Source organism: Trichosporon asahii (assembly GCF_000293215.1).
Source record: "Trichosporon asahii var. asahii CBS 2479 unplaced genomic scaffold scaffold00050, whole genome shotgun sequence".
Lineage (NCBI taxonomy): Eukaryota > Fungi > Basidiomycota > Tremellomycetes > Trichosporonales > Trichosporonaceae > Trichosporon > Trichosporon asahii.
The window spans coordinates 113,439-136,270 of NW_014040874.1; the positions used below are offsets into that span (position 1 = coordinate 113,439).

The 22,832-nt window shown below is 61.5% G+C and overlaps 8 protein-coding genes across 8 annotated transcripts; 4 read left to right on the top strand and 4 right to left on the bottom strand.

Moving 5' to 3' along the window:
* Positions 1 to 594: 594 nt before the first annotated feature.
* A1Q1_01254 (Lon domain protease) lies at positions 595 to 1,868 on the top strand (the record flags this gene model as incomplete). Its single annotated transcript, XM_014324327.1, has 2 exons — positions 595 to 1,788; positions 1,857 to 1,868. 2 exons carry the CDS (start codon positions 595 to 597, stop codon positions 1,866 to 1,868), a joined length of 1,206 nt encoding a protein of 401 aa, XP_014179802.1.
* A 45-nt stretch (positions 1,869 to 1,913) lies between these two features.
* Positions 1,914 to 4,049, top strand: A1Q1_01255 (uncharacterized protein; the record flags this gene model as incomplete). The annotated part of the gene is made up of 1 exon (XM_014324328.1): positions 1,914 to 4,049. The coding sequence occupies one exon, from the start codon at positions 1,914 to 1,916 to the stop codon at positions 4,047 to 4,049; it is 2,136 nt and encodes a 711-aa protein (XP_014179803.1).
* A 406-nt stretch (positions 4,050 to 4,455) lies between these two features.
* A1Q1_01256 (serine/threonine-protein kinase 12 (Aurora-B)) lies at positions 4,456 to 5,880 on the top strand (the record flags this gene model as incomplete). The annotated part of the gene is made up of 1 exon (XM_014324329.1): positions 4,456 to 5,880. One exon carries the CDS (start codon positions 4,456 to 4,458, stop codon positions 5,878 to 5,880), a length of 1,425 nt encoding a protein of 474 aa, XP_014179804.1.
* A 212-nt stretch (positions 5,881 to 6,092) lies between these two features.
* Positions 6,093 to 12,088, bottom strand: A1Q1_01257 (uncharacterized protein; the record flags this gene model as incomplete). The annotated part of the gene is made up of 2 exons (XM_014324330.1): positions 6,093 to 11,428; positions 11,695 to 12,088. The coding sequence occupies 2 exons, from the start codon at positions 12,086 to 12,088 to the stop codon at positions 6,093 to 6,095; spliced, it is 5,730 nt and encodes a 1,909-aa protein (XP_014179805.1).
* Positions 12,089 to 13,942: 1,854 nt separating this feature from the next.
* On the bottom strand, positions 13,943 to 16,115 carry A1Q1_01258 (uncharacterized protein; the record flags this gene model as incomplete). Its single annotated transcript, XM_014324331.1, has 2 exons — positions 13,943 to 14,198; positions 14,260 to 16,115. The coding sequence occupies 2 exons, from the start codon at positions 16,113 to 16,115 to the stop codon at positions 13,943 to 13,945; spliced, it is 2,112 nt and encodes a 703-aa protein (XP_014179806.1).
* Positions 16,116 to 16,583: 468 nt separating this feature from the next.
* A1Q1_01259 (uncharacterized protein) lies at positions 16,584 to 18,174 on the bottom strand (the record flags this gene model as incomplete). Its single annotated transcript, XM_014324332.1, has 6 exons — positions 16,584 to 16,664; positions 16,729 to 16,954; positions 17,000 to 17,335; positions 17,390 to 17,783; positions 17,844 to 17,922; positions 18,061 to 18,174. 6 exons carry the CDS (start codon positions 18,172 to 18,174, stop codon positions 16,584 to 16,586), a joined length of 1,230 nt encoding a protein of 409 aa, XP_014179807.1.
* A 204-nt stretch (positions 18,175 to 18,378) lies between these two features.
* A1Q1_01260 (uncharacterized protein) lies at positions 18,379 to 19,388 on the bottom strand (the record flags this gene model as incomplete). The annotated part of the gene is made up of 5 exons (XM_014324333.1): positions 18,379 to 18,556; positions 18,701 to 18,768; positions 18,806 to 18,869; positions 18,938 to 19,058; positions 19,097 to 19,388. The coding sequence occupies 5 exons, from the start codon at positions 19,386 to 19,388 to the stop codon at positions 18,379 to 18,381; spliced, it is 723 nt and encodes a 240-aa protein (XP_014179808.1).
* A 1,901-nt stretch (positions 19,389 to 21,289) lies between these two features.
* Positions 21,290 to 22,761, top strand: A1Q1_01261 (uncharacterized protein; the record flags this gene model as incomplete). The annotated part of the gene is made up of 2 exons (XM_014324334.1): positions 21,290 to 21,743; positions 21,782 to 22,761. The coding sequence occupies 2 exons, from the start codon at positions 21,290 to 21,292 to the stop codon at positions 22,759 to 22,761; spliced, it is 1,434 nt and encodes a 477-aa protein (XP_014179809.1).
* Between the last annotated feature and the right edge of the window lie 71 nt (positions 22,762 to 22,832).

The following is a 22,832-nucleotide window of genomic DNA, read 5'->3' on the forward strand; positions in this document are numbered from 1 at the left end:
CACACACAATCAACATCCAACACCACGCCACTACCAAATGTCCATATGTACATCACCAAACCACGCTTGAACTCAATCAGCTCCCGTCACCGGACAATTTTACCTTCTTAACCGACAATTATTTTTGTTCGTTCAAGTCAACCCCCCATTTCCTTTCATACCAGATCCATACCGAGTAGAACGTTGGGCCTTATGCAGATGCAAAAAAGTAGTCTGAGCAGTGGTGTGTGGCACAGATGGAAGCAGCTTCTAGCAGGTCGCGGAACTGATTGGATGGGTTAGTAATCTTATCCCGGCCACACTCCTGAATATGAGATTTGGTGGTCACGTGATAGTCGTTCTCGGCTCGGCCGTGGTCGGTCCTTGCATCTTGCGCCGTACCGAGACCGACGAGTCAGAGGTGGAGGACCCAGGAAGGAGCGTAATGGGAGCAACGCTTGCTCAGCATTGCAGCCTTTCTCCATTCAACTATTCCTGGTTTCGTCTCGACTGTAACTGCCTAGACTTCATCTCATCGTTGTGTTCGCATTCCGGTACTCTACACGCTCGCATTTCATACGACAAGCATCGATTTCGACCCACACACGACAGGCCATGTTGCCTTTCCGCACAGCCGCTCGGACATCCGTCCACAGGCGCGCCGCCAGCTCGGTGTCGTCCCCGCTGCGCGCCACCCTCTCCACTCCGGTTGCTGGACCCTCAAGGACAGCGAGGGAGTACATTGCTCGCCACCAGCGCTCCTCCGTCGTTTCCCGATCCCTGCACACGACTCCGGTATGGGCCAAGGACAACAAGCGCTGGGTCAACTCCACGCTGAAGGAAGGCGAGGAGGAGCCCAAGGACGACAAGGAAGGCAAGGAGGTCAAGGAGGACGAGGCCAAAAAGGAGGTTGAGGAGGTCGTCGAGGAAGTGAAGGAGTCGGAGAAACGCGGGGACGAGTCCACGGCCAAGTCCACCACCGCCGCTCCAACTGACTCATCCTCGAAGGACGCCGCCTCCGGCTCTTCCGGATCGTCCTCTGGACCTTCCTCGCCCGGTCCCAAGGGCAAGGAGATTGCCAAGCCCTCCATCCCCGAAAGCTACCCCCAGGTCCTCGCCCTCCCCATCACCCGCCGTCCCCTCTTCCCCGGCTTCTACAAGGCCGTCACCATCACCTCCCCGCCCGTGATCAAGGCTATCCGCGAGCTGATCGCGCACGGCCAGCCGTACATCGGAGCCTTCCTGCTGAAGGACTCCGAGTCCGACTCGGACGTCATCACCGACCTCGACCAGGTGCACCCTGTCGGAGTTTTCGCCCAGATCACCAGCGTCTTCTCGTCGGCCGACCAGAAGCACCAGCAGCCCGCCGAGGGCGAGGAGGGCGAGCCCCGACCCGAGACCCTCACTGCTGTCCTGTACCCCCACCGCCGCATTCGCATCGATGAGCTTGTGTCGCCCATGACCGATCAGCCTCCCGCGCCGGAGCCTGCCGTCGCCCCCGAGACCGCCACCGAGACTGCCGCCGAGGAGAAGAAGGACGAGCCCTCCGCCGCCGAGACGATCGAGCCCTCAAAGTCCGAGGACGACGTCGCCAGCTTTGAGAAGGAGATTCCGTCTGTGGAGGAGACTCGCGAGGCTCTCGCCGACGCCAAGGAGACCAAGGAGACCAAGGAGGACGAGACCGAGACCGTGGAGGCTGAGAAGCCTTCCGGCTCTCAGATTGGATTCCTCCACCCTCTCCTTCCCGAGATTTCGCTCACCAACGTCTCGAATCTCAACCTTCAGCCCTTTAAGAAGGACTCGCAGGTTGTCCGCGCCATCATGGGCGAGATCCTCGCCGTGTTCAAGGAGATCGCCCAGCTGCAGCCCATCTTTAGGGAGCAAAGTGAGTTACTGAGGACGTCGCACGCTAACTCTCAGTCGCCTCGTTCACCATGTCCAACTCGGCCGCCAACGTCTTTGACGAGCCCGACAAGCTTGCCGACTTTGCTGCGGCCGTGTCGACTGGCGACGTCGAGGATCTCCAGGCCGTCTTGGAGTCGCTCTCGCTCGAGGACCGCCTGCAGAAGGCCCTGCTGATCCTCAAGAAGGAGCTCATCAACGCCCAGCTTCAGAGCAAGATCTCGCGCGACGTCGAGAGCAAGATTCAGAAGCGCCAGCGCGAGTACTACCTCATGGAGCAGCTCAAGGGTATCAAGAAGGAGCTTGGCATGGAGAGCGACGGCAAGGACAAGCTCGTTGAGCGCTTCAAGGAGAAGGCCGGCAAGCTCGCCATGCCCGACGGCGTCAAGAAGGTCTTTGACGAGGAGCTGAACAAGCTCATGCACCTGGAGCCTGCGGCGAGCGAGTTCAACGTCACACGCAACTACCTCGACTGGCTGACGGCGATTCCCTGGGGTGTCCACTCGCCCGAAAACTTTAACATCGCACACGCGTCCAAGGTCCTGGACGAGGACCACTACGGACTTAAGGACGTTAAGGACCGGATTCTCGAGTTCCTGGCTGTCGGCAAGCTCCGTGGCACGGTCGAGGGCAAGATCATCTGCCTCGCAGGTCCTCCCGGAGTCGGTAAGACTTCCATCGGAAAGTCGATCGCCCGTGCGCTTGGCCGCCAGTTCTTCCGCTTCTCGGTCGGAGGTCTCACCGACGTCGCCGAGATCAAGGGTCATCGCCGTACCTACATTGGTGCCATGCCCGGAAAACCCATTCAGGCCCTGAAGAAGGTCGCCGTCGAGAACCCGCTCATCCTCATCGACGAGGTCGACAAGATTGGACGTGGCCACAACGGTGACCCGGCCAGTGCGCTGCTCGAGATGCTCGACCCTGAGCAGAACAAGTCGTTCCTCGACCACTATATGGACGTTCCTGTCGATCTGTCCCGTGTCTTATTCGTGTGCACGGCCAACGTGCTCGACACGATCCCCGCGCCGCTGCTCGACCGCATGGAGGTGCTCGAGGTCAACGGCTACGTCGCCGCCGAGAAGATGAACATTGCCGAGAAGTACCTCTCGCCGCAGGCCAAGGAGGCTTCCGGTTTGAAGGACGTTGACATTGAGCTTGACCCCGAGGCGATCGAGTCGCTGATCAGGTGGTACTGCCGCGAGTCGGGAGTGCGTAACCTGAAGAAGCACATTGACAAGATCTACCGCAAGGCAGCGTTCAAGATTGTCGACGACCTTGGCGAGACTGCTCTCCCCGAGCCGGATGCCAAGGAGACGGCCAACTCGGTTGAGACACAGGAGGCGGATGTCAAGCCCGCGTCCGAGCGCCTGCCTGGTGACGAGCACGGAACCGAGCCGGACCGTGTCAACGTTACGACCGCCGTTCGCGAGCCCCTCAAGATTCCGGACAGCGTTCAGATCCGCGTCAACAAGGAGAACCTGAAGGACTACGTCGGTCCGCCCGTCTACCACAAGGACAGGCTGTACTCGAAGACGCCGCCCATCGGTGTCTCCACTGGTCTTGGCTACCTTGGCAACGGCTCGGGAAGCGTCATGCCGATCGAGGTCACGTCGATGCCGGGTAAGGGTGCGCTTCAGCTGACCGGCAAGCTTGGCGAGGTCATTCGGGAAAGTGCGCAGATTGCGCTGTCGTGGGTCAAGGCGAACGCGTTCCTGCTCGGCATCACCAAGTCGGAGGCGGACCTGACGATGAACGACCGCGACATCCACCTGCACATGCCCGAGGGCGCGATCGGCAAGGAGGGGCCGTCGGCGGGCACTGCGATTCTGACGGCGTTCGTGTCTCTGTTCACCAGGACACCAGTGGACCCGGACATTGCGATGACGGGCGAGGTCACGCTGAACGGCAAGGTGCTCCCCGTCGGCGGGCTGAAGGAGAAGATCCTCGCCGCGCACCGATCAGGTATCAAGAAGCTTCTGCTCCCGATAGCGTGCAAGTCTGACGTGGACGAGAATGTGCCCAAGAGCGTCAAGGACGGCATCGAGTTTGTCTTTGTCGACGATGTCACGCAGGTGTTACACGAGGTGTTCCACAACTCGAAGATTGAGCAGGACAGGTGGCGCGAGACGCTGCCCGTCGAAGAGGAGGCCGTCCGTGAGAAGTACTAGATATAGAAGCAATGCATCACTCATCTTGACCGCGGGCGAGCGATGCGAGCGAAGCGAGCATGCACGCTGGTGTTATGCTTGCAGTCGCCACCCGAACTGGATGAAAGGTTTTGCCACTGACGTCGGTGGTTTGTTACGTAATAACATCCAATGACGTGGATGCAGTATCAAAGTCAACGGGTCGTACCGCGCCTGACTTCGCAGATCCCGGGGGCCAAACAACAACAACGCAGCACCTACGTTTCCTGTAACTCTCGACCATCGGCAACCAGTACACGACGACAGACGACAATTCCCAGCGCAGTCGACACCCCAACCCTCCCATCCACATCCCCATCCCCCTCCTCCACCACCACCCTTACCCCCTCCCACGAGCCAGCCGCCAGCCGCCCGGCATCCCGTCGCCATGTCGCAGCTCCCGCAAATGATGGACTCGCTGAGTCTCTCCTCCTCGTCCCAGCTGCAGCCGCCCCTATCGCCAAACTCGGCAAAGGCCAACCGCCTCCCGCCCCTGATGAAGAAGTACATGAACCCCGGGCTGGTGCGGCCACCCAACACGGGTCTGGCGCAGCACCAGTCCGCCGCTTTGCTGAGCATGGCGAGCGCGAGCGTTGCTGCTACGCCGAGCGGCATCCCCAAGCCGTCGCCTAAGAAGGCTGGGTCTGCATCCGTCACGTCCTCGCCCGCTCGGCCGCGACAGTTCACCGCCAACACGGGCAGCATCAAGGTCGTCAAGCCGCTGCGGCCTTCGCATACTGTGGCGTCGAACTATGCGAAGGACGGGAGGGTCGAGCGAGAGCGTGAGCGGGATGGCAAGGAGCACAAGGAGCACAAGGAGCCCAAGGGAGACAAGGGTGACAAGGAGAAGGAGCGAGAGAAGGAGCGCGACGCGATCGGGACGTATGACGGCGGGCTGGAGCGCGACGCCGCGCAAAAGGGCGAAGTGACAGGCGAGGCCGCGTCCCTGCTCGCCATGTCGTCGACGTCGCCCTCGTCCTCTGTCCATTTGTCACTGCACAGTTTCCAAATCGGCCGGCCGCTGGGCAAGGGCAAATTCGGGCGCGTGTACATGGCACGCACAAAGGCGGCGCCGCACTTCATCGTCGCGCTCAAGTGTCTGCACAAATCCGAAATCGTCGCCGGCCGCGTGGAGAAACAGGTCCGGCGTGAGATTGAGATCCAGCAGAATCTCCGGCATCCCAACATCCTCCGGCTGTACGGGTACTTCCACGACAGCAAGCGCATCTTCCTCGTGCTCGAGTATGCGGCCCATGGCGAGCTGTATCGCCAACTGTCCAAGTGTGGGCGGTTCGATGAGAAGCGGAGCTCAAGGTACATTGCCCAGATGGCCGATGCGCTGCAGTACCTCCACCGCAAGCATGTGATCCACCGCGACATCAAGCCCGAGAACCTCCTCATTGGCCTCAAGGGGGAGCTCAAGATTGCCGATTTCGGGTGGAGCGTGCATGCCCCCAGCGATCGCAGGCATACGCTCTGCGGCACGCTCGATTACCTGCCCCCCGAGATGGTGGAGGGCAAAGAGCACAATGCCAAGGTCGACCTGTGGGCGCTCGGCGTGCTTGCTTACGAGTTTTTGGTCGGCTCCCCGCCCTTTGAGGACTTAAGTGGCCCGCAGGCGACGTACCGCCGCATTAGGAAGGTGGACCTCAAGATCCCGCCGCACGTCAGCGAGGACGCGGCGGACCTCATCCGCGGCCTCCTCAAGTACAATCCGCAGGACCGCATGCTGCTGTCCGACGTGCTGGAGCATCCCTGGATCAAACGGTACGAGAAGCGGAGCCGCGCGAGCCGCCCCGATCGCGAGCAGTAGAAAAGCGTTGTGGCATCCCGAGTGTAGAGAGAACCCTTATGTTTGTTTATGTATTAGGATATAATAATAAGAGGGAGTAAGAGAAGAGGAAAAAGCGTGCAGATGGGGAGGGTAACGGTGTGCAGGGGAATATAAGAAGGAAGTGTCGTGCGTGGACCCGGGGGGTATATCAATAAGAGAATGTCGTACTAAGTAGAAGCAAAGTGTTGTTTTTAAGGCTCGGGCTCCTCGGGCAGTACCTTTGTCGTGTGCACGGGGGAGCCAAGCCACGCCGCCTCGGACATGGCCTCGCTCTCATTCATGGACACGCGCTTCCTGCGCATCTCCTCGGAGAGGTGCTCCATGTTGTTGTGGGTGCCGCCAAACGTCGACGTAGACGCCATGCCGCCGCGCCCAAACTGGGGCTGCTGCGCCGCAAACTCGTCCTGGTCCAGCTGCGGCGTGTCGGGCGCCGTGTCAAACCCGCGGTGGTCGACGCTCGAGACGACAGACGCAGTCTCGAACGCGTTGCCGTCAAACGACACGCGGCTCACGCGCCGGCTTCCCGGTGTTCCGTCGGGAAGCGGGGGCAGCTCGGTCAGGCTGTACCGCTTCACGTCCTCGGATTTGGGCAGGGGGCTCGCACGCAGAGGCGACGTGCCGAGCTCAATCTCGGGCGTCGTCGGCATCGGGATCGTGGCAATGGGGACGGGAATGTCCCGGCTCGAGCTGGCGACGCTCTGCGCAATGCTGGGGATCGTGACCGGGGTCGAGGCGCTCGTCGGAGAGGGAGCGTCGGAGCGGCGGCCGCGGTCAGAGTCCTCGACGGGCGTGATCAGCGCCGGGGGGCTCGGCATCTCGGCAACGCCAGGCGTCAGGGGCGAGTTGTCCGTGGCGGCGGGCGAGAGGAGGGGCTCAGGCACCTTGACAGTGGGAGGGATAGCCTTGGCCTTGGGCGTCTCGGGAACGTCCTCCTTCTCCTCCGTCTCCTTCTCCCAGGTGCGCTCAATGCTCGCCGGCTTGTTCACGCGGCGCTCAGGCTCGGCGTGACTGTCTTCGGCAGACGCAATGACGGGGTCGGTCGTCTCGCCGGCCGGCGTGGCGATCGGCTCATCGGGCGCCGTCTCGGTCGACAGGGAAGTGTCAGGAGAGGGACCCGTAGACGTGGACGAGACAAGCGCGGGCTCCTCGAACAGGCTCTTCCTCCTGGCAAGGTCGACACTAACGCTCCTGTCACGGACGAACTCGCGCGAGGCCCGGCGCTCAGACTCGGCCTTGAGCTCCTCCGCCACCTTCTTGGCCTTGTTCTCATAAACAGCAATGCCAGCGGCGACGGTCCCCATGCCGGCGGCGGCACCAGCAGCAGCCTTCTTGTTGATCCGGGTGGGAGAGGCGGGCTGCTCCTGGTCGACGCTAATTGCCTTCTTGGTCTCAGCCTGCTTCGGGGAAGTGGCGGCGGCAGCCTTCTTGGCCGCCTTGTCCTTGTCGTCAAACTTGCTGCTGATCTTGGTCTTGAGCGACGTGAACACCGGCGACTTCTTGCGCGCGACCTTAGCGGGCGACTGGGTCGGGGTAGCCAGCTGCGACTCGGACTTGGAGGGCGTGTTGGGCTTGGCGGGAGTGGTAGCAGCCGTTGGAGTGACCGGCGTGGCAGGAGCGACAGGTGCCTTCTCCTCAGCAGCAGGAGCCGTGACCTCGACAGCAGGGGTCGGCTCCGCGACCTTGGGCGGCGACGCGTTGCCGTTGGTGGGAGTTTCAGTAGGCTTGGCCGTCGCGTCGCTCTCAGGGCTCTCGATGGGGACAGCCTCGGAGGTCTCAGCCTTGGCCACAGGCGCCTCCTCCGTCTTGGTCTCGACAGGCAGGGCGGCAGGCTCAGCGACAGGAGTCTTCTCCATGATGGAAGGAGCCTTCACGGAAGGAGCCTTGACAGAGGATGCCTTGGTGGAAGCAGCCCTGGACGAGCTCCTGGCAACAGGAGGCGCAGGAGCAGGGGTGAAAACAGGAGCCGGGCCCTTGGTGTCGACCGGAGCGACATCGCCGGGGGCGTCGGCGAAGGCGTCACTGGCTTCCGCCTTGGGCTCAGCGGGCTGCTCAACGGCCGCGACAACCGGAGCAGCCACGGGCTCGACAGCAGCGGGAGCTACTTCGGGCTCCTCAGCCGGCTGCTCCTTACGCGTAGGAGGCATCTGGAGAGGGGCGGGCATGACAGCCGCCGAAGGCGTGACCGGGGAGAAGTTGCTGTTACTGTCATCCTGAGTCATGCGCGCGAGCTCCTCGTTGGCAGAGTCGACGTTAGGGATGGAGCGAGCTGGCGAGGGAGGGGTTTCGAGCGGCAGCTCAGAGGCGCCAGGGCCAAAGGTCTTGTCGCGAACAATGCCACTGCCACCACCGACGGCGAGGAACTGGCCAGACGACGTCGAGGCAGCACCCTTGGTCTCGTCCCAGTAGCGCCAGAGCTTGTCGTCGAGCTCGGCCCAGTGCAAGAGCTTGAGGGGCTTCAGGTCCAAATCGATCAGCTTGACGGAGGACTTGGCCTCGTCGAGCTTCCAGCCATCGCCCTCGGGAGCGAGAACGGAGCGAACGATAATGGAGCAGTCCTTGAAGATGGCACCGAGACCGTAGGCAATCTCGCGCTCACGCAGGGTCCAGTTGGCCCCATCGGGATTAGCCTTGTACTTGGCGACAAAGCTCTCGAGCTCATCAGCGGTAGGCTCAGGGACGAGGTCGGGCGTGAACGGCTCAGCACCAGGGTGCTCGGCGGCGAAGCGCTCCTTCAGATCCGAGATGTCGCTAACATCGAGCGTGGACTGGAGGGTCGCGAGCTGCGTCAGCACACCCGAAGACTTGAGCAGGGGCGCGACAAAGTCAAAGGTGCCCTCCGCGAGGTCCTTGCCGTTTGTGGGAATGGCGTCGGCCTGAAATGTCAGCTTCGTGAGCGCTGAAAAGCTTACGTTGGAGGGGAGAACAGCCTTGCCGTCAACGTTGACACGGAGGTTGTTCTTCTTGCCGTCGGTCTTGCTCCAGGCGTTCCAGAGACCGGCGAGAGCTTTACGGACACGGGTCTCGTCGTCAGAGTAGAGGTCAATGGGGCAGTAGCCAGCCTCCTCGTCGAGCTCGCCACGGAAGTGCTGGTGCAAGCAGTAGCGGCAGTTCTTCGACTTGATGGCGGCGGCCTCAGTCGGCTTGACATCCGTCTCAGAGGGGAGGAAGCCCCACTTCGGCTTGATCTCGAGGGCAATGACCTTCTCGCCCTGGATGGGCGCGGTCAGGTCCTCCATAATCTGAGCGGGGAGGGCGTAGTCGACAAGCTCGGCGAGCGTGCCGTCCGTGCGACGCTCAGAGTCGCGGACCATCTCGTTAGGGGTGACCACCGAGCGGGCCCACTCCTCGTTGACGCGCGAGGTTGTTACAGAGATCATTAGGTCAGAGTCGACAAGCTGCGGGAGCAGAGTGTGCGACCAAACCTCTCCAGGACCGGTAGCGGCTTCGACTTTCTTAAGGCGGATAGCATGGCCTTGGAGTTCGGGCTCCTCACCCTGGTAGCGGAAGACGACGTGGGCGCCGCCCTCGCCAAGGTAGACCCAATCGGAGGCGGCGGTCTGCGTGAGCTTGGAAGGCTCCTCATCCTCCAGGACCTGAGTCAGGCGCTTGATGCCACCGGCGACACCAGCTCCGGCAACCGTAGCAGCGCCGGCGGCGGCAGCAACGCCAGCCTTGCTGGTGGCCGAGATGCTGGAGCTCCGGGGCAGGGGCACCTTGACCATCTCGCCCATCTCGGTGATGGTGTACTCGGTGGGAGCCTCAGAGCTCGTCGACAGCTTATTCTTGTCGCCTTCGTTCACGACCGGGAGAGTAGAGACGTTGTTCGTCGAGCCGTCGTAGTGGGACGAAGAGCGGATCGACTCGTTGCCGCGGATAGAGTCCCCGCCGCGAGAAGACCTGGTTGAGCCAAGAAACGACTTGCGAGACGACTTTGAGTGAAACATGCCGCTGCTGCGCCAGTTGGTGGCAAAGTCCTTGAGACCAAAGGTGGAGCTGAGACGCGAGACGGAGCTTTCACGGCCGGGCGAAACTGAGCGGTCGAGGGCGGTGGTGTTGATGTCGAAAGGGTCGTCGTCAGGAGCGGTGACGCGAGGGATGCGCTTCTGGACAGTGACAAGGACCCAGTTGATGGGCTCCTCCGCGGTCGACGAGTTTGTCGGCTTCTTAAGCTGGAGCAAGGCGAACCGCGGCCAGGTGCTCGAGGCAGACAGATCGAGCTGTCCGTCCTCCACAAACTGGATGAAGGCGTCATCGAGCTCAATAATCTCCTCCGCAGCAATGAGGTATGTGATCTTGGGCTCGGTCGATGTCGTAACAGTACGCTTGGGCTTGGGACGGGGCGTCGAGGTGGAGGCGGTGGGCTGAACGAGACTGAGCGAGATGCCCTTGACGTTATCAGAGGTGTCACTGAATCCCATCTTTTCAAAGTCCGACCAGCCCGTCGGGCCGGCGTTGCCGGGAGAGAGTTTTGTAGGCGATCCGGGCGAAGAAGAAGACGCAGAGCCTAGGCGAGGGATGTCGCCGTGAGACTGGGAGCGGCGGCGCGAGGCGTGATCAGGCTCGGGAGAAAGGCGGGGGCTAGTCGGAGGCGAGAGAATGTCAATGTTCTTCGTCTGAAGGAACTCCTCAATGAACGCGCGCGAACCCTCGGCGAGAATGTCGTCGAGGGTGACGGTCTTGCTGTCGGGCTTGCTGACGACCTCCCACTCCGGAGCCGTCACCTCGTCGTCAGCCTTGGCGACGAGCGCCTCGTTCGCGACACGTTCCGGGTCGGAACCGCGCGGGACAGAGGCGTCGGTGCCAAGGGCGACATGCAGGACCTTGCGCGAGAACGTCGAGGCAGGCGGAAGCGGCAGGTGCTCGGAAGACGCCGAGGATTCGCCGAAGGGGTAGTTGATGATGAGCTGAACGAGGCGGCGGGGCATCTTCTGCTGCTTCGTCTGCCATCGGAGGTGTGCGTAGAACAAGTGCTCGGCCCGCTGACCGGCGAGTTTGTAGCCGTCGTAAAGGTCGCTCCAGTTCGTAACCCCGTCGGGCTTCTCGCCAAGTAACCACCACCCGAACAGGTGGCACAGTCGGCCGGCAGTCATCGCGTTCGTCTCGGCGTACAGAGCGATCGAGTTGCACACCTCGAAAACGGCGTGCAGCACCTCGCCCGTCTCCTCCGACAGCTTGGGCAGGAGCATGTCGGCATACGCTCGTCTCGGGTACGAAGCGGCATGCTCGCTCTGCACAAACTTGACGTAGACGTCGGGGTCGATGATCGGGCGCTCCTGAGGCGCCAGACGACGGAGAACAAGCTTCAAGACCTCGGCGAGGTCCACAGGGTCCGAATCCCTCGCGTAGGCGATCAGACGCGCCTTCCAGTCGTCGCCGTTGTCCGTCTTAGGGACGTACGAGGTAACGCTCGGGAACTTGTCGGCGAGCTCGGGGCGGCGCGCGAGGACGAAAAGAGTCGTGAGGTGGCGCTGACGGTCCTTGTTGGCGTTCCAGCGACGCGGCAGCATGATTCCGGTAGTCTCGGCACCTGCGATAGTGTCAGCCAGGACGAAATCAGCGAGCGCTCGGGCCCCCATGTTCTAGCCCGTCCACTCTCTTCCGCGTTCCGATTGCCCGCGCATCCTGGTCATTCTCCGAAGACGCAGCTCGTGATCGCCGCGATTCACGGGGGCACAGAGACCATGCACTTAAACAGTCTCACGCCTGGCATTCTGGTCGAGTGCGTTGATTCATGAGAGGGCGCAGCAACTTGCACAGCGTCCGGCTAAACTCGCCGCACACTCAGGTACTCACCACGCGCAGCCAGTTCGGGCCCGATCCACTCCCAGGCGCTCTTGAGGTCGGTCGGGGTGTATCGCTGGGCGTCGAGCGCCTTGCGTTCGGTGCTGTTCAGCTTTGGGTTTTTGACGACGCCTTCGAGGCCAAAGTCGTGCTCGAGCTCAGACGCACGAGCCTCGAACGGCAGAGGAATGTCGAGCCGCGGCGGCGCGACGGTGGAGGCTGCGATGCCGTTCGCTCCCTTGCGCCGGCCTCCGCCGGCGGCGCCCTCGGTGCTGGATCGTCCCCGGCCGGTCGGGGAAGACTTGGGCTTGCGCTGAGACGCCTTCCGGGACGGCGAGACGGGGCGGCCGGGGGCGTCCTCGGTCTTTGGGCGCTTTTTGTTGAAGAAGGACAGAATAGAGACCATGGTGTAGTGTAAAGTTGAGAGAAAGGAGTGTGAGTGTGCTGGGTTGTACTTTCAGCTTTTGAGGTCTGTGACGCTGAAGGAGGACTGCAGGTTGGGATACAGGGTGGTGGCTCGAGGGTTCTCTGGGTGCAGTCGAGTGAAAGTCGGCAGTCGAGCAAAAGGTGAGAGAATCGAATCAATGCGGAAAGTGCGTGTAGCGTGTGAGCGTGCGTGTCGCGCGGTGAGAGAGAGGGTCGAAGTCGAAGCGGGCGAGGGCGGTCGATCTCGACAGTCGTGAAAGGTCGTGTTCGTAACGCTTGGCTGGGACTGCAGCAGTAGCAGCAGCAGCCTTGTGAAGGGGTGGGTGGGTGGAATTAAAGAAGAGAGAGTGTTGTAAGTAGGGATAAGAGAGTAGTGATAAGGGAGGAAGATGGAGAAGAGCAAGCAAGGCAATAGTGAAACGCGGAGGCGCCGTGACTACTTTGGATCTGGGTGGTAGTACTAGTAGGGCGGTGTGTCGTTGCAGAATCGTGGGGCGGGTGCGTGCGTGTGGTGGTGGTGGAAGCAAAGGAAGAGCACAAGCAGCAGTGCTAGCGTTATTCAGTAGCAGCTAGCAGCAAGGTGGCAGCAGGGCCGCCTGTCCGTATGGATTCAAGGCGATGGACGCTATCAGGACTCAACTCGATGCCTGATCCGGTCACTGTCGCCGCTGAAGCCTGTCAGGCCTGTCAGGCACTGAACCAGCGAGCGCACCGCTGCATGTTTCTTCCCCACACGCCCTTGGCCGGCCGGACGACTCCCAGGGCATAAGGGCCAGGCACAAGAGGCGCCGGCCCGTGCGGGGAACCTCTTGCTTTCATCCGGCGCGTGGCCACCACGACGCGCCTGTGCGCCTGTCCTGTGCTCAACTCGACCTCCCGCATCCATGCATCTTAACTCTCTCTCTCTGGGACGGGGCAACTCTATCCTTCTCGTCTCCAGTCCCGTTCCACATCAAGGATGCATACTCACTGCTGCACACCTACGTCGCTGATTGCCGTCTTGGCGTCAGAGGAGCCATCCAACAAGCGGTGAGATCTCTCCCACATCTGGCATGTTTCCCTACTGTCCTTCCTTCCTTCTACTCGCCAGCCCAGTAGTCTTCTCGGAATGGCGCAGCACGCACTCTCGACACTCTCCGCATCCAACGGGTCCAACGGGTCCAGAGATTTGTACAGCGACCTAAGCCCGGGTCCCTTCCGACAGACCCATTCCAGGACCACTCCAGGACCACATCGGGTGGACGAACGAACGGGCGAGCGCGGACGTTCGGGGCGTTCGGGGCGTTCGGGGCGTTCGGGGCGTTTTGCTTGTCACGCTCCTGTGATCCTGTACGAATCCCTAACATTGTCTCAACTGACCTGGACCTTGTGCTGGCTGAGAGTCAGTCGAGCTAGTCGAGAGGCAAACTGGAGTGTACATAGGTCGACTTACGCAATGAGCAACGAGTTAGTGCAAGTTGGACCCGTTTAAGCATCAGGGCTGACGACTCTGATCCTGCGGGCCCTGCCGCACGCGCCGTCTGGCCGGCCGATGCCCTGATCATAGGGCTGATCGAATCCTGCCCGAGCCGAACACAGACTGCATCGCTGCATGCTGCATGGCAGAACTTACATGCTTTCGATGCTTCTGATCTTCATTGCATGATGCTATGGATGTGGCTCGTGTCTAATGCGTGTCTAATGTCTTGTCTGCTCTTGTCTAACCTCCCCCACTCACGACTCCTCCTCACAGTTCGCTCTGTGCATGACCCTCTGACAGCTCTTCTGAGGCACCTTCTGTCTCGGAGGGTGACTACTCCGTCTCTGCCTTCCAATATCGCACCAGTCTCAGACTTCACTCCTCCCCACCCTCCCTCCTCCACCGTTCATAGTCGAAATCCCCGCTGTTGCCCGTCAATCGCGCCCACTCCAAAAGGAGTCGGAACATGTACGCCTGCACGTCTCTGCGTCTGTACATGCGCTCTGCGAAACAGCGCCCGTTGTGCGCCAGCGTCCGGGCCGTGTCGTCGAATGCCACTTCTGTGCCATTAGGCCCACCGGGGCCCGCAAAAAAGGCCATGATGCTGGGCAGATCGGCATAGTCGAGCTTGCTGGGGATGTAGTGGTGCCACCTGGTGGTCAGCTGCTGCTACAAGAGGAGGGGTAACGTACGGGACGAGCCAGTCCTGCCACCATTCCGCGAACATGCCCGCCTTGATCACCAGCGAATTCGTGCCCATCAGCCGTCTGAACCGCCCACTCCACCCATTCCCATCCACATCGAGCAGGAACCGATTCCCATGCAGATCCTCTGGACTCTGGTACGGCGCAAAACCAAGCTGGGCGAGACGCGCACACGTCCCGTCCTCTTCTTCGCACTGGATCGGCTTCTGCGCCAGCTTCACGTCGTACCGTTCCTGCAGTACTCGGGCGGGTCTCGTCGTGGTATTATACCCTACGAAACCCCCCATGGTCGTCTCGAGCAACGTCACGGGTGAGGAGGAGTTACTGTTCGCCCAGCGGTGCAGACGCACGCGGTGCGAGTTCTCCCAGTCCACGCTCGCGCTCATATTCGCCATGCCCGTGTTGCTTCCGCGCCAGGCCAGCTTCCCCTCCTTGAGGTGCCAGGCCGTGTCGTTTGGCCGGCGCTCGTTGAACTGGTCCAGCGGGATGGCGCGGATATCGCTGTTCACGCGTGTCTTGGCTAGGCTGAAGAGGGGCAGCAATCGGCCATGCGGGGCCGGTTTCGAGGTCCGTGTGTGCGGCTCCAGGGCCAGGCCGTGCAGACCTAGCAGAGCGGGGTTGGAGCAGATATTCCCCGCCTCGCGCGGGTCGTACACGAATGCGGCAGACTCGCGCTGTTCCGCCCCATAGGGGCTGTAGGGGGAGCAGATCGTGTCCCACTCCACTTCTCCGCTCGTGGACTCGGCGGCAGCGAGCACCTCGGGCGACAGCGTGCGGCCCTCCCTCGCTGCGTCTGAGAGCGCGTCCCGCGCCCCGTAGGGGAGATACAGTGCCGGCTGGTCGAAGATTGAGAACGTGGCCGTCAGATCTGGCAGATCCTTCGCAACGACACTAATGATCGATGCCTGGTCGCCGGCGCGCGGCATCGAGCCGCCCCACTTCAGCGCACCATGATGCAGGTCCACGTCCATGCTTCCGTTCCGGATGCGGATGTTGAACACCTCGTCCCAGCCCTCGACCTCGGCCTGCCTCTTCCTCAGTTCGGAGAGAGGCAGCGCGTGGAACGGCGCCAGGTCGGACTCGATCCCGTCATACTCGTCCGGAAGGAGGATGCCGTGTTTCTTCGCGAATGCCCACCATTTCTCAAACCCCGCAGGCGGGGGGCGGCCGTACCGCCTCCTATACTCTGCGACGGCCTCGCCGAGCGTCTGGCTCTGCGAGGAGAGGAGTTCGTTCCATCTCCGCTCGCCTAGAGCCAACAGTTGCGGGATCGGGTGCTGCCCCGACGGGCCGAGGACGAGGTGTCCTGTCGCACTGAGGGTGTGGCCGGCGTCGCTGGCCGACCAGCGCAATCTGCGCGCCTGTTTCCTCGACCCAGTGATGCGCGCCAGGTCCCGCTCATACGCGTCCATGACGGATTTGAACTCGCATTCCTCGGCCTCTTGCTCTCGAGTCAGCGCGCCGTGCTGCAGCCACAGTAGCGTCAGAAGCGCAGCGGCCAGGAGGGCGAAGAGGACCCTTCGTCGTCGAAGGAGGCGTGGTCGGCCGAACATCGTGCCCCGCCGTGATCGGGGAAGAGAGGGCGCGTTAGGCGGAGGCGGGGAGGATTTCCCGTTCGCTCTTCGGTCAGAGGATCGTTGGGATGTTGAGGAGGTCGAAGACTGGCCGAGCGCCCCCCGGCCCACGTTCGCCGGCACCGACGCCGAAAGCTCGATCAGCTCCTCCTCTTCGCTGTCCGGGTCCAGGTCCGAGTCGGCCCTTGGCCGCGGCGTGCGTGTTCTCGTGTCATCGCCCAGGGCGCGGATACGCGAAGCGCCCGTCGCCGTGCTCCGCTGGGCGGCCATCGTCGTTGTGTTCGGAGTATCAGTTGGGGAGTGTGTGGAGCAATGATGGGTTGATGGGTGTCGTCAGTCATTGAAGTGGAGGTCCCGGACAGGTCGCGCCAAGGGTCCGCTCATCGTCGCAAATCGCCGATCATACCCTTGGCACTTGTGCCCCGGTGCTCTGTGCTTGCCTTGCTCGGTCAATTCAGCGGTCGATCAAGGAGCAAGCAAGCTTCAGGCTTTCTGTGCATTCCCATGGCCTCTCGCTTGCTTCCCGCTGCATTTTGCTCGCAACCACAACGGCAATATGACCATCGTGCATGCCAAACGGGAGGTGGGCGCAGCAGGACCCACCTTTCTGGAGTCTGCAATGCATTACGACATCTCCCCTCTCTGGTCATTGGATCTGGGGTCCAGGTGTCGCACGCTGAAACTTCCCCTATGCGCTCATGCCAATCACATGCATTGTGATCTCCTACCAAGATATATCTACACCCACACGCCGATCGGCGCCGCCTTCCATTCCGCAACGTGCTCCCAGCCGGGCACGGAGCTGCCGTCCGCTGACGTCTGCAGCGTGTGTTTCGGCTGAGCCAGCTGCTAGTTAGCTGCCGTTGCGAGTCTGGTAGCTTACCTTCTCGTTCAGCGCGGCCAGGTTGGCTTCCATGGCCGCCAGCTGCGCGTCGACGTCCCGCGGCGCCTGATCCGGCTTCTCGGCTCCGTCGTCAATCTCGAGACCCTCGAGCTCTTCCTCGTCAGACTCGCTCTCCGCCTCTGACTCGTGCAGGAGCAGCTCGTCCAGCTCGTCGAGAGCCGGGGCGTCCGTGTCCTCGGCGAGTTCGGCATAGACTCGGCGCAGTCTGGAGTTAGCTTGCACTATCCTACCCCCAGCTGCGATGACTTACACATCGTCACCATGCACGAGCTCGCGCGCGATGCGGCGCAGCACGCCCGTCCGCTCCTCCTCCGGGACAGTCAGACCTCCCTCTCCAGCCCAGAGCCAGAGGAGCCACGTCCCCAGCGTCCAACGGTACGACGCCATCTCCTTCCTGTGGTCCTCGGCCGCATCGGGGGCAGCAGGAGGCGGGTTCAGGCGCGGCGCCGTGTCGAGCAGCGCTCCGACGAGGCACTCTGTCAGAGCCGCGGATACCGGCGCAGTCGCATCCAGATGAGCAAGGAGGGGACGCCAGATAGCAAGTCCTTCCTTTGGCGGTCGGTTGGCACGGCGGTGCGACCGTTTTCTGATGTCAGCTGCATGGCTCTAGCGAAGCAATCGATATAGCGTGATAACTCACTTCCTAGCAACGGGCACCAGGCCAGTCCTGACAACGGCGTCCAGGACATCATCTGCGTCCTCGGCATCAATAGCCCGCTTCAGCCGACGCAGCGCCAGACCGCTTTCGCTCTCGTTCGTGACGTCGTGCGTGCGGACACGAGCCTTCACAATCTTCTTCCACTCGGTAACAAGACCCTCGAGCTTTGCACGCCTGTCCCATCCTGCAGCACTCGAGGAAGCGAGCAGCGGGAGGAAGCTCTGGCGGTGCAGATAGTCGAGCGCCTGTTCGACTGCGCGGCGGAGCATCGGCAGCGGGGGAAGGTCCTCGTGCGTAGCGCGGTGACGCAGTGCGACGAGAGAGGAAGGAATGCCGAGACTCGCGGCGAGGTGCGAGATCGGACGAGCATAAGGACCTGAGGATCAGCTACCGGTCGCGCGCAGACAGCATATTCAGCCTGTGGGGGAAGACTTACCAGTCTGCAGCGGGTCGACCATGCCGTTCACGAAACGCACGACCGCCATCGCATACGACATGCGCGTAGCTGACGCAGCCTCAGCGCTCGTAGGTGGGTACGGCAGGAGGAGCGCCGCAACGAGCGCATGCAGAAGGTGGAGGAAGGCGGGACACGAGGGGCATGAGACATATACGCTCATCTGTTGTCAGTTCACATGGCAGCCAACGAAACTCACGCGGGACAGCGCAGCCTGACGACTCGCATCGTTGGCTCCGGGGGCGAAGAGAAGGTCGTACAGCTCGGCGAGCTCGGCCTTGCTCGCCCAGGGGACGCGGCGGGGGACTCGCATGCTTGTTAGTGTGGTGGAGTGAGCGATCGGGACGGCCTCCACTTTGCTCGTCAACAAAATTCCTGGGTGGTCGTCATGTCCGTGTGGAATTGCTTCCGCTATAAACGGATTCCTAATGCGCTACATCTGAATTTTATACAGCTTGAAATCTATTATCATATACGACAGCCGTACAGCCGGCCTGCGGCTGTGGCGAATGACAGGTCAGACGAGGCGGCGGGAACGCTCCTTGTCGTCTGCTGTCAGCGTTGAGAACGATGGGAGCAACTCACAATGGTGCGCCTGTTCAGGTGCGCTTGGAGCACTGACGTCAATGTGCGTCGGAGCACCCTTCAGCACGTTGCTGTAGGGGTTGTCGCTCGGAGCGTCCTGGGAGTAGGAGCTGTCGGGAGACTCAGTGTTGCGTGGAGCGGCCTTGCGCTCCTCGCACGGGGTCTTCCAGTGCTGCACCGTGTTCCAGGTCTCAGCGGCGAGCTTGGTCTGGGGTGTACTGCAGTGAGCTAAGTGGCGGGGGTTATAAGCTCACAGACTGGCAATGTTCTCCCAGCTGAAGAGGGCACGCTTGGTCTTGGCCTCCTGTCGCCAGATGATACCCTGGAATGTTAGTGAGGTCTGACATGAATAAACTTACAGCAAGCATGTTCAGACATCCGATGGTGAACAGCATCCAGCTAGAGACCTGCGGGAACAGGTCGCTGTAGTGTGACAGAACGCTGCACGCGATACTTCCCCGTCAGCTATGATCCCCAGTAGTTCCACCTACAGAGTCTGGAAGGCACCGAGGCAGCCGAGCCCATGCTCAGGTCCGAGCATAGGAAGGAAGGTCTCGAACAGCTTGCGCGGGAAGCCAATCTCGGCAGCAATGAGCAACATGGTCTCCATGACTTCCCGTCAGTTTGTTTCACATCATCAGAAAGCTCACGGATGAAGACGCGGTTCAGGACAGACCAGAAAGCACCGCCGGCCTGGTCAGGAATTGTCGAGTTGAAGATGTAGTCACACTTGTACTCTGTCGTCGAGTTGCCGGCCGTTGAGTTGCCCTTGGCGGTGAAGGGGACAGCGGCGGTGCGGTCCTCGCGGATCGCCTCACCGTCTCCAACTAGCGTCACTATGTTCGCGATGAAGACTAAGAGCAGGCCAATCATGCTCAGTGCGCGGAGCACGTTGAGACCGATGAAGATGGGGCCCTGGGCGGCGGACTTGAGCGCGGACATGGCCTGGTTGGGGGGGGGCTGGACTTGTTGTTAAGGGGGATGTGGGGTACTGCGGCCGTCGTTGTCAGTTCCAGTGAGTTTTATACTGCTCGCTGCCTCATCGCAAACAATGCTGTCGACAGCGACGTGAGGCTTCTCGATGCGCTGCCTGAGATTCAGAGGCGGTCCTGCTCATGAAGGATCGCCACTTGTAAGCAACTGGTTGTGCCATTGTTGTGAAAGCGTCCACCTGGTCAACCTGTGTAGCCAGCTGTGTGTATACTGCGTGCTGTGTGCGGACCTGGACTGACCCAGTCAAGTGGCAACTGGCCGGCTGGAACGCACAATAGCGAGCGAGTAGCCACAGTTGGGCGTAGCGACCTGCAGGGGGAGGATGGCCATTGTTCTGCAAGCAGCGGACCACCCATCGCCCATAATCCATAATCGCCACCAGGGCTAGCACTAGGGAACGGCATCAAAGACCGGCATGGCGTCACGAGGCGCAACATGTTATGGTCGCATGGCGCTCATGCAAATGACAATCAATTCGCTCATTAACAAGGGCGAGTGATCGCAGCAATTACCGATCCACCGAGAAAGAGGCTAGGCTGGTTCAGAGTGCGAATGGAGATGAGTAGAGATAATCGAATTTAGAGTCCGGGTCACGTTATTAGGGTTACGGCAGACCCGAAACCTGGGCTAACGCGTCGCGTGCGGTGAGAGAGCGGACAGAGGGCAACGCTCGATCGGGTGTTGGAGGTCGAGTGAAGAGGATGGAGAAGTACGTGAGTGTGAGTCCCGGCGCAGTTTGAGTGCCGGAATTCCGGAGCGAAGTGGGACCCAGAGTGCGGCACTGTGACATGCAGATCAGGGGGTGGAAGTGGGAGATGGAAAGAGGAAGGAGTGTGACAATGGAAGGAAGCGAGGAGGAGGGTGGGATGACTTGGGACCGGGAGAGGTACCAGGACAAGCCTTGGAATGGGCCAGGGTCGGATCGGAAAGGCACGCCTGCGCGGCACCAGAGCAGAGGGAAGGATGCCGGCTTGGGCTGCTCGATCCGGAGCAACCCTTAACACGGTCGACGGCGTCGCTCCGGTCCCCGTCCCACTGTGCAATGCTGGGCGTGTTCTTGGTGCTCGTGAACGTGAAGGGGGGGGGCATGGAGATGTCGAGGGCCCAATCTGGACCAGGTCTGCGGTGGTCCTTCTGGCGCACCCTGACGCCTGAGCGAGAACTGAAATGTTCCATCGCTGCATCCACAAACCCTCAGTGCACCGTGCGCAGCCACCCCTTTTCTCACCCTTCATGCGGTCGTCGTCGTCGCTGCTGCTGTGATAGCCCAACAACTGCGCACTTTGATCAGCGCCTGACACCCGCATGCTACACACGCACGCACGCACTCTTCTGCATCCTCCCCCTTCTCTTTCACTTCCATTACTCACGCAACTCTTCTAGCTCTTCTAACCCACGAGACTCTCCTTCTGACCCATCCTCCACACTCCTTTGTACGCCTAACTCGACCCACACTCCCTTGTACCCGACTTCCGAAGTCCCACACCAGTCTCGCCGCCGACTTTCAACGAGCGCACGCTTCCTCCCGGTCTCTGCGCAACGCCCCTCTCACTCCCCCCTGGCCAAGCACAGACCTCTACGTCCTCATTCCTCCCAACGCGATCACATTCACCCGTCTCTGCGACTTGACCCCACGCTCTTGGGTCTCTCTGTCTCTGACACATCCTTCATCTCCTCACGACTTCACTCATCCTCCTTCAATCGTACCGTGCTGCGCGCGTTCGCTCCCTCATCGTCCTCGACCCATTTCCTCGACATCGGGCCTCGACACTTCGGTATCTTGACCTGGCACAGACGCTCTCTCCTTCTTACGTTCATTTCAGCACCACCGCACCACTACCTAGAGAACCATGCGTCTCTCTACGCTCATCCTGCCTGTGGCAGTGGCTCACGTTGCCATGGCAGCTCACGTCCATGTCCCTCAGCGACGACCGGCGCACATGTACCGTGCCATGGAGAGGAGGCAGCACGGCAGCTCGGAGGACGACTTTGGAGTTCTGCCAAGCCCGTCTTCAGGCGCAGGGGCGTCCTCGTCTTCCGCAGAGCCGTCTTCTAAGGCTGAGCCTTCGTCTAGCTCCACTCCCACGAAGCCTCAACAATCGTCCTCTAAGGACACTGACACGGCGCCGACAAGCTCCGCTGCGCCTACCACCAGCAACGCCAGCCCTGCTCCCACCTCATCCTCGACGTCTGACAAGGACAAGACAACCTCGACTAAACCTTCGGTTGCGCCCTCTTCTGATGTTTCATCAGACGATCCCACTTCCTCAGAAAGCTCCACCAGCAGCCCGTCCGCTAAGCCCAGTAGGTTGCGTTTCGATCCTTAGGCTAACCTGTTTCAGGCTCCTCGTCCGAGGCCGTGACGTCTGAGTCTTCCGTCGCCCCCTCATCATCATCCTCTGCTGCCGTTGAGAGCTCAGAGACTGTCGTTACCTCAACGACTGCCTCGGCGTCCCCGACCGCCCTTACCTCTGCTCGAACGCTTACCCGCTCTGCTTCCGATACGGAGACTGACACCTCCATCGCCCCCTCTCTCGCTACCAGGACCAGGACCGCCACCAAGAGTGCCACCGCTAGTTCTGACGAGTCCAACAAGGATGACAAGGAATCGGGCGGTTTGAGCACGGGTGCTATCGTCGCCATCGTCGTCTGTGCCGTTGTTGCTGGTGCCGCTTTCCTCGCCTGGACGCTCTTCCGCAAGCTCAAGCTCAAGAACAACCGCTTCAACGACCGCAGCCAGCCCGTCGACTTCTCGCCGGACAACGGCCCCATGGGCGGCGACGACCTGTTCGAAAAGAGCCTGCAGCGTTCGGCGTCTGTTGCTTCCGCCGACCGGCAGCGCCGCGAGCTCGTCGCCGAGCTGGACCACGACAACAGCCTCACCGCGGGCATTCCCGAGCACGACTTCACTGCCGGCGCTGCTCAGCCGTACGGCTACGGCGCGGACCCTTACAACAACGGCTACGACTTCTCCTCTCCCCGCAACGAGGGCTACGACCCCAACTACGGCTACCCTGCGCATCCCGATCAGGCTGCGATGTACCCCGAGCACGGCTACGCCGGCGAGTACCCGACGCAGGACACGTACCACGGCGACGGGTACCAGCAGAACGGCTACCAGCAGCAAGCCGGGTACGCCGGCGACGGCTACAGTCCGACGGAGCGCGGCGGCCCCACGTCCCCGCTGTCGCCGCACGGCCACGGGGCGCAGCCGCAGTTCGACGCCTTCTCCGGCTCCGACTTTGAGATCACGGCGCGTCCGACCGGCGGCGCTATGGGCGACGCCGGGCCATACGCCCAGGCCGCATCGTACAGGTACTAAGCCGGCCTTGTGCTTTCCATGTAACTCCTACGTCTCTCCGCTATATTCCCCGTTCGCTCCGCTTCTCATAT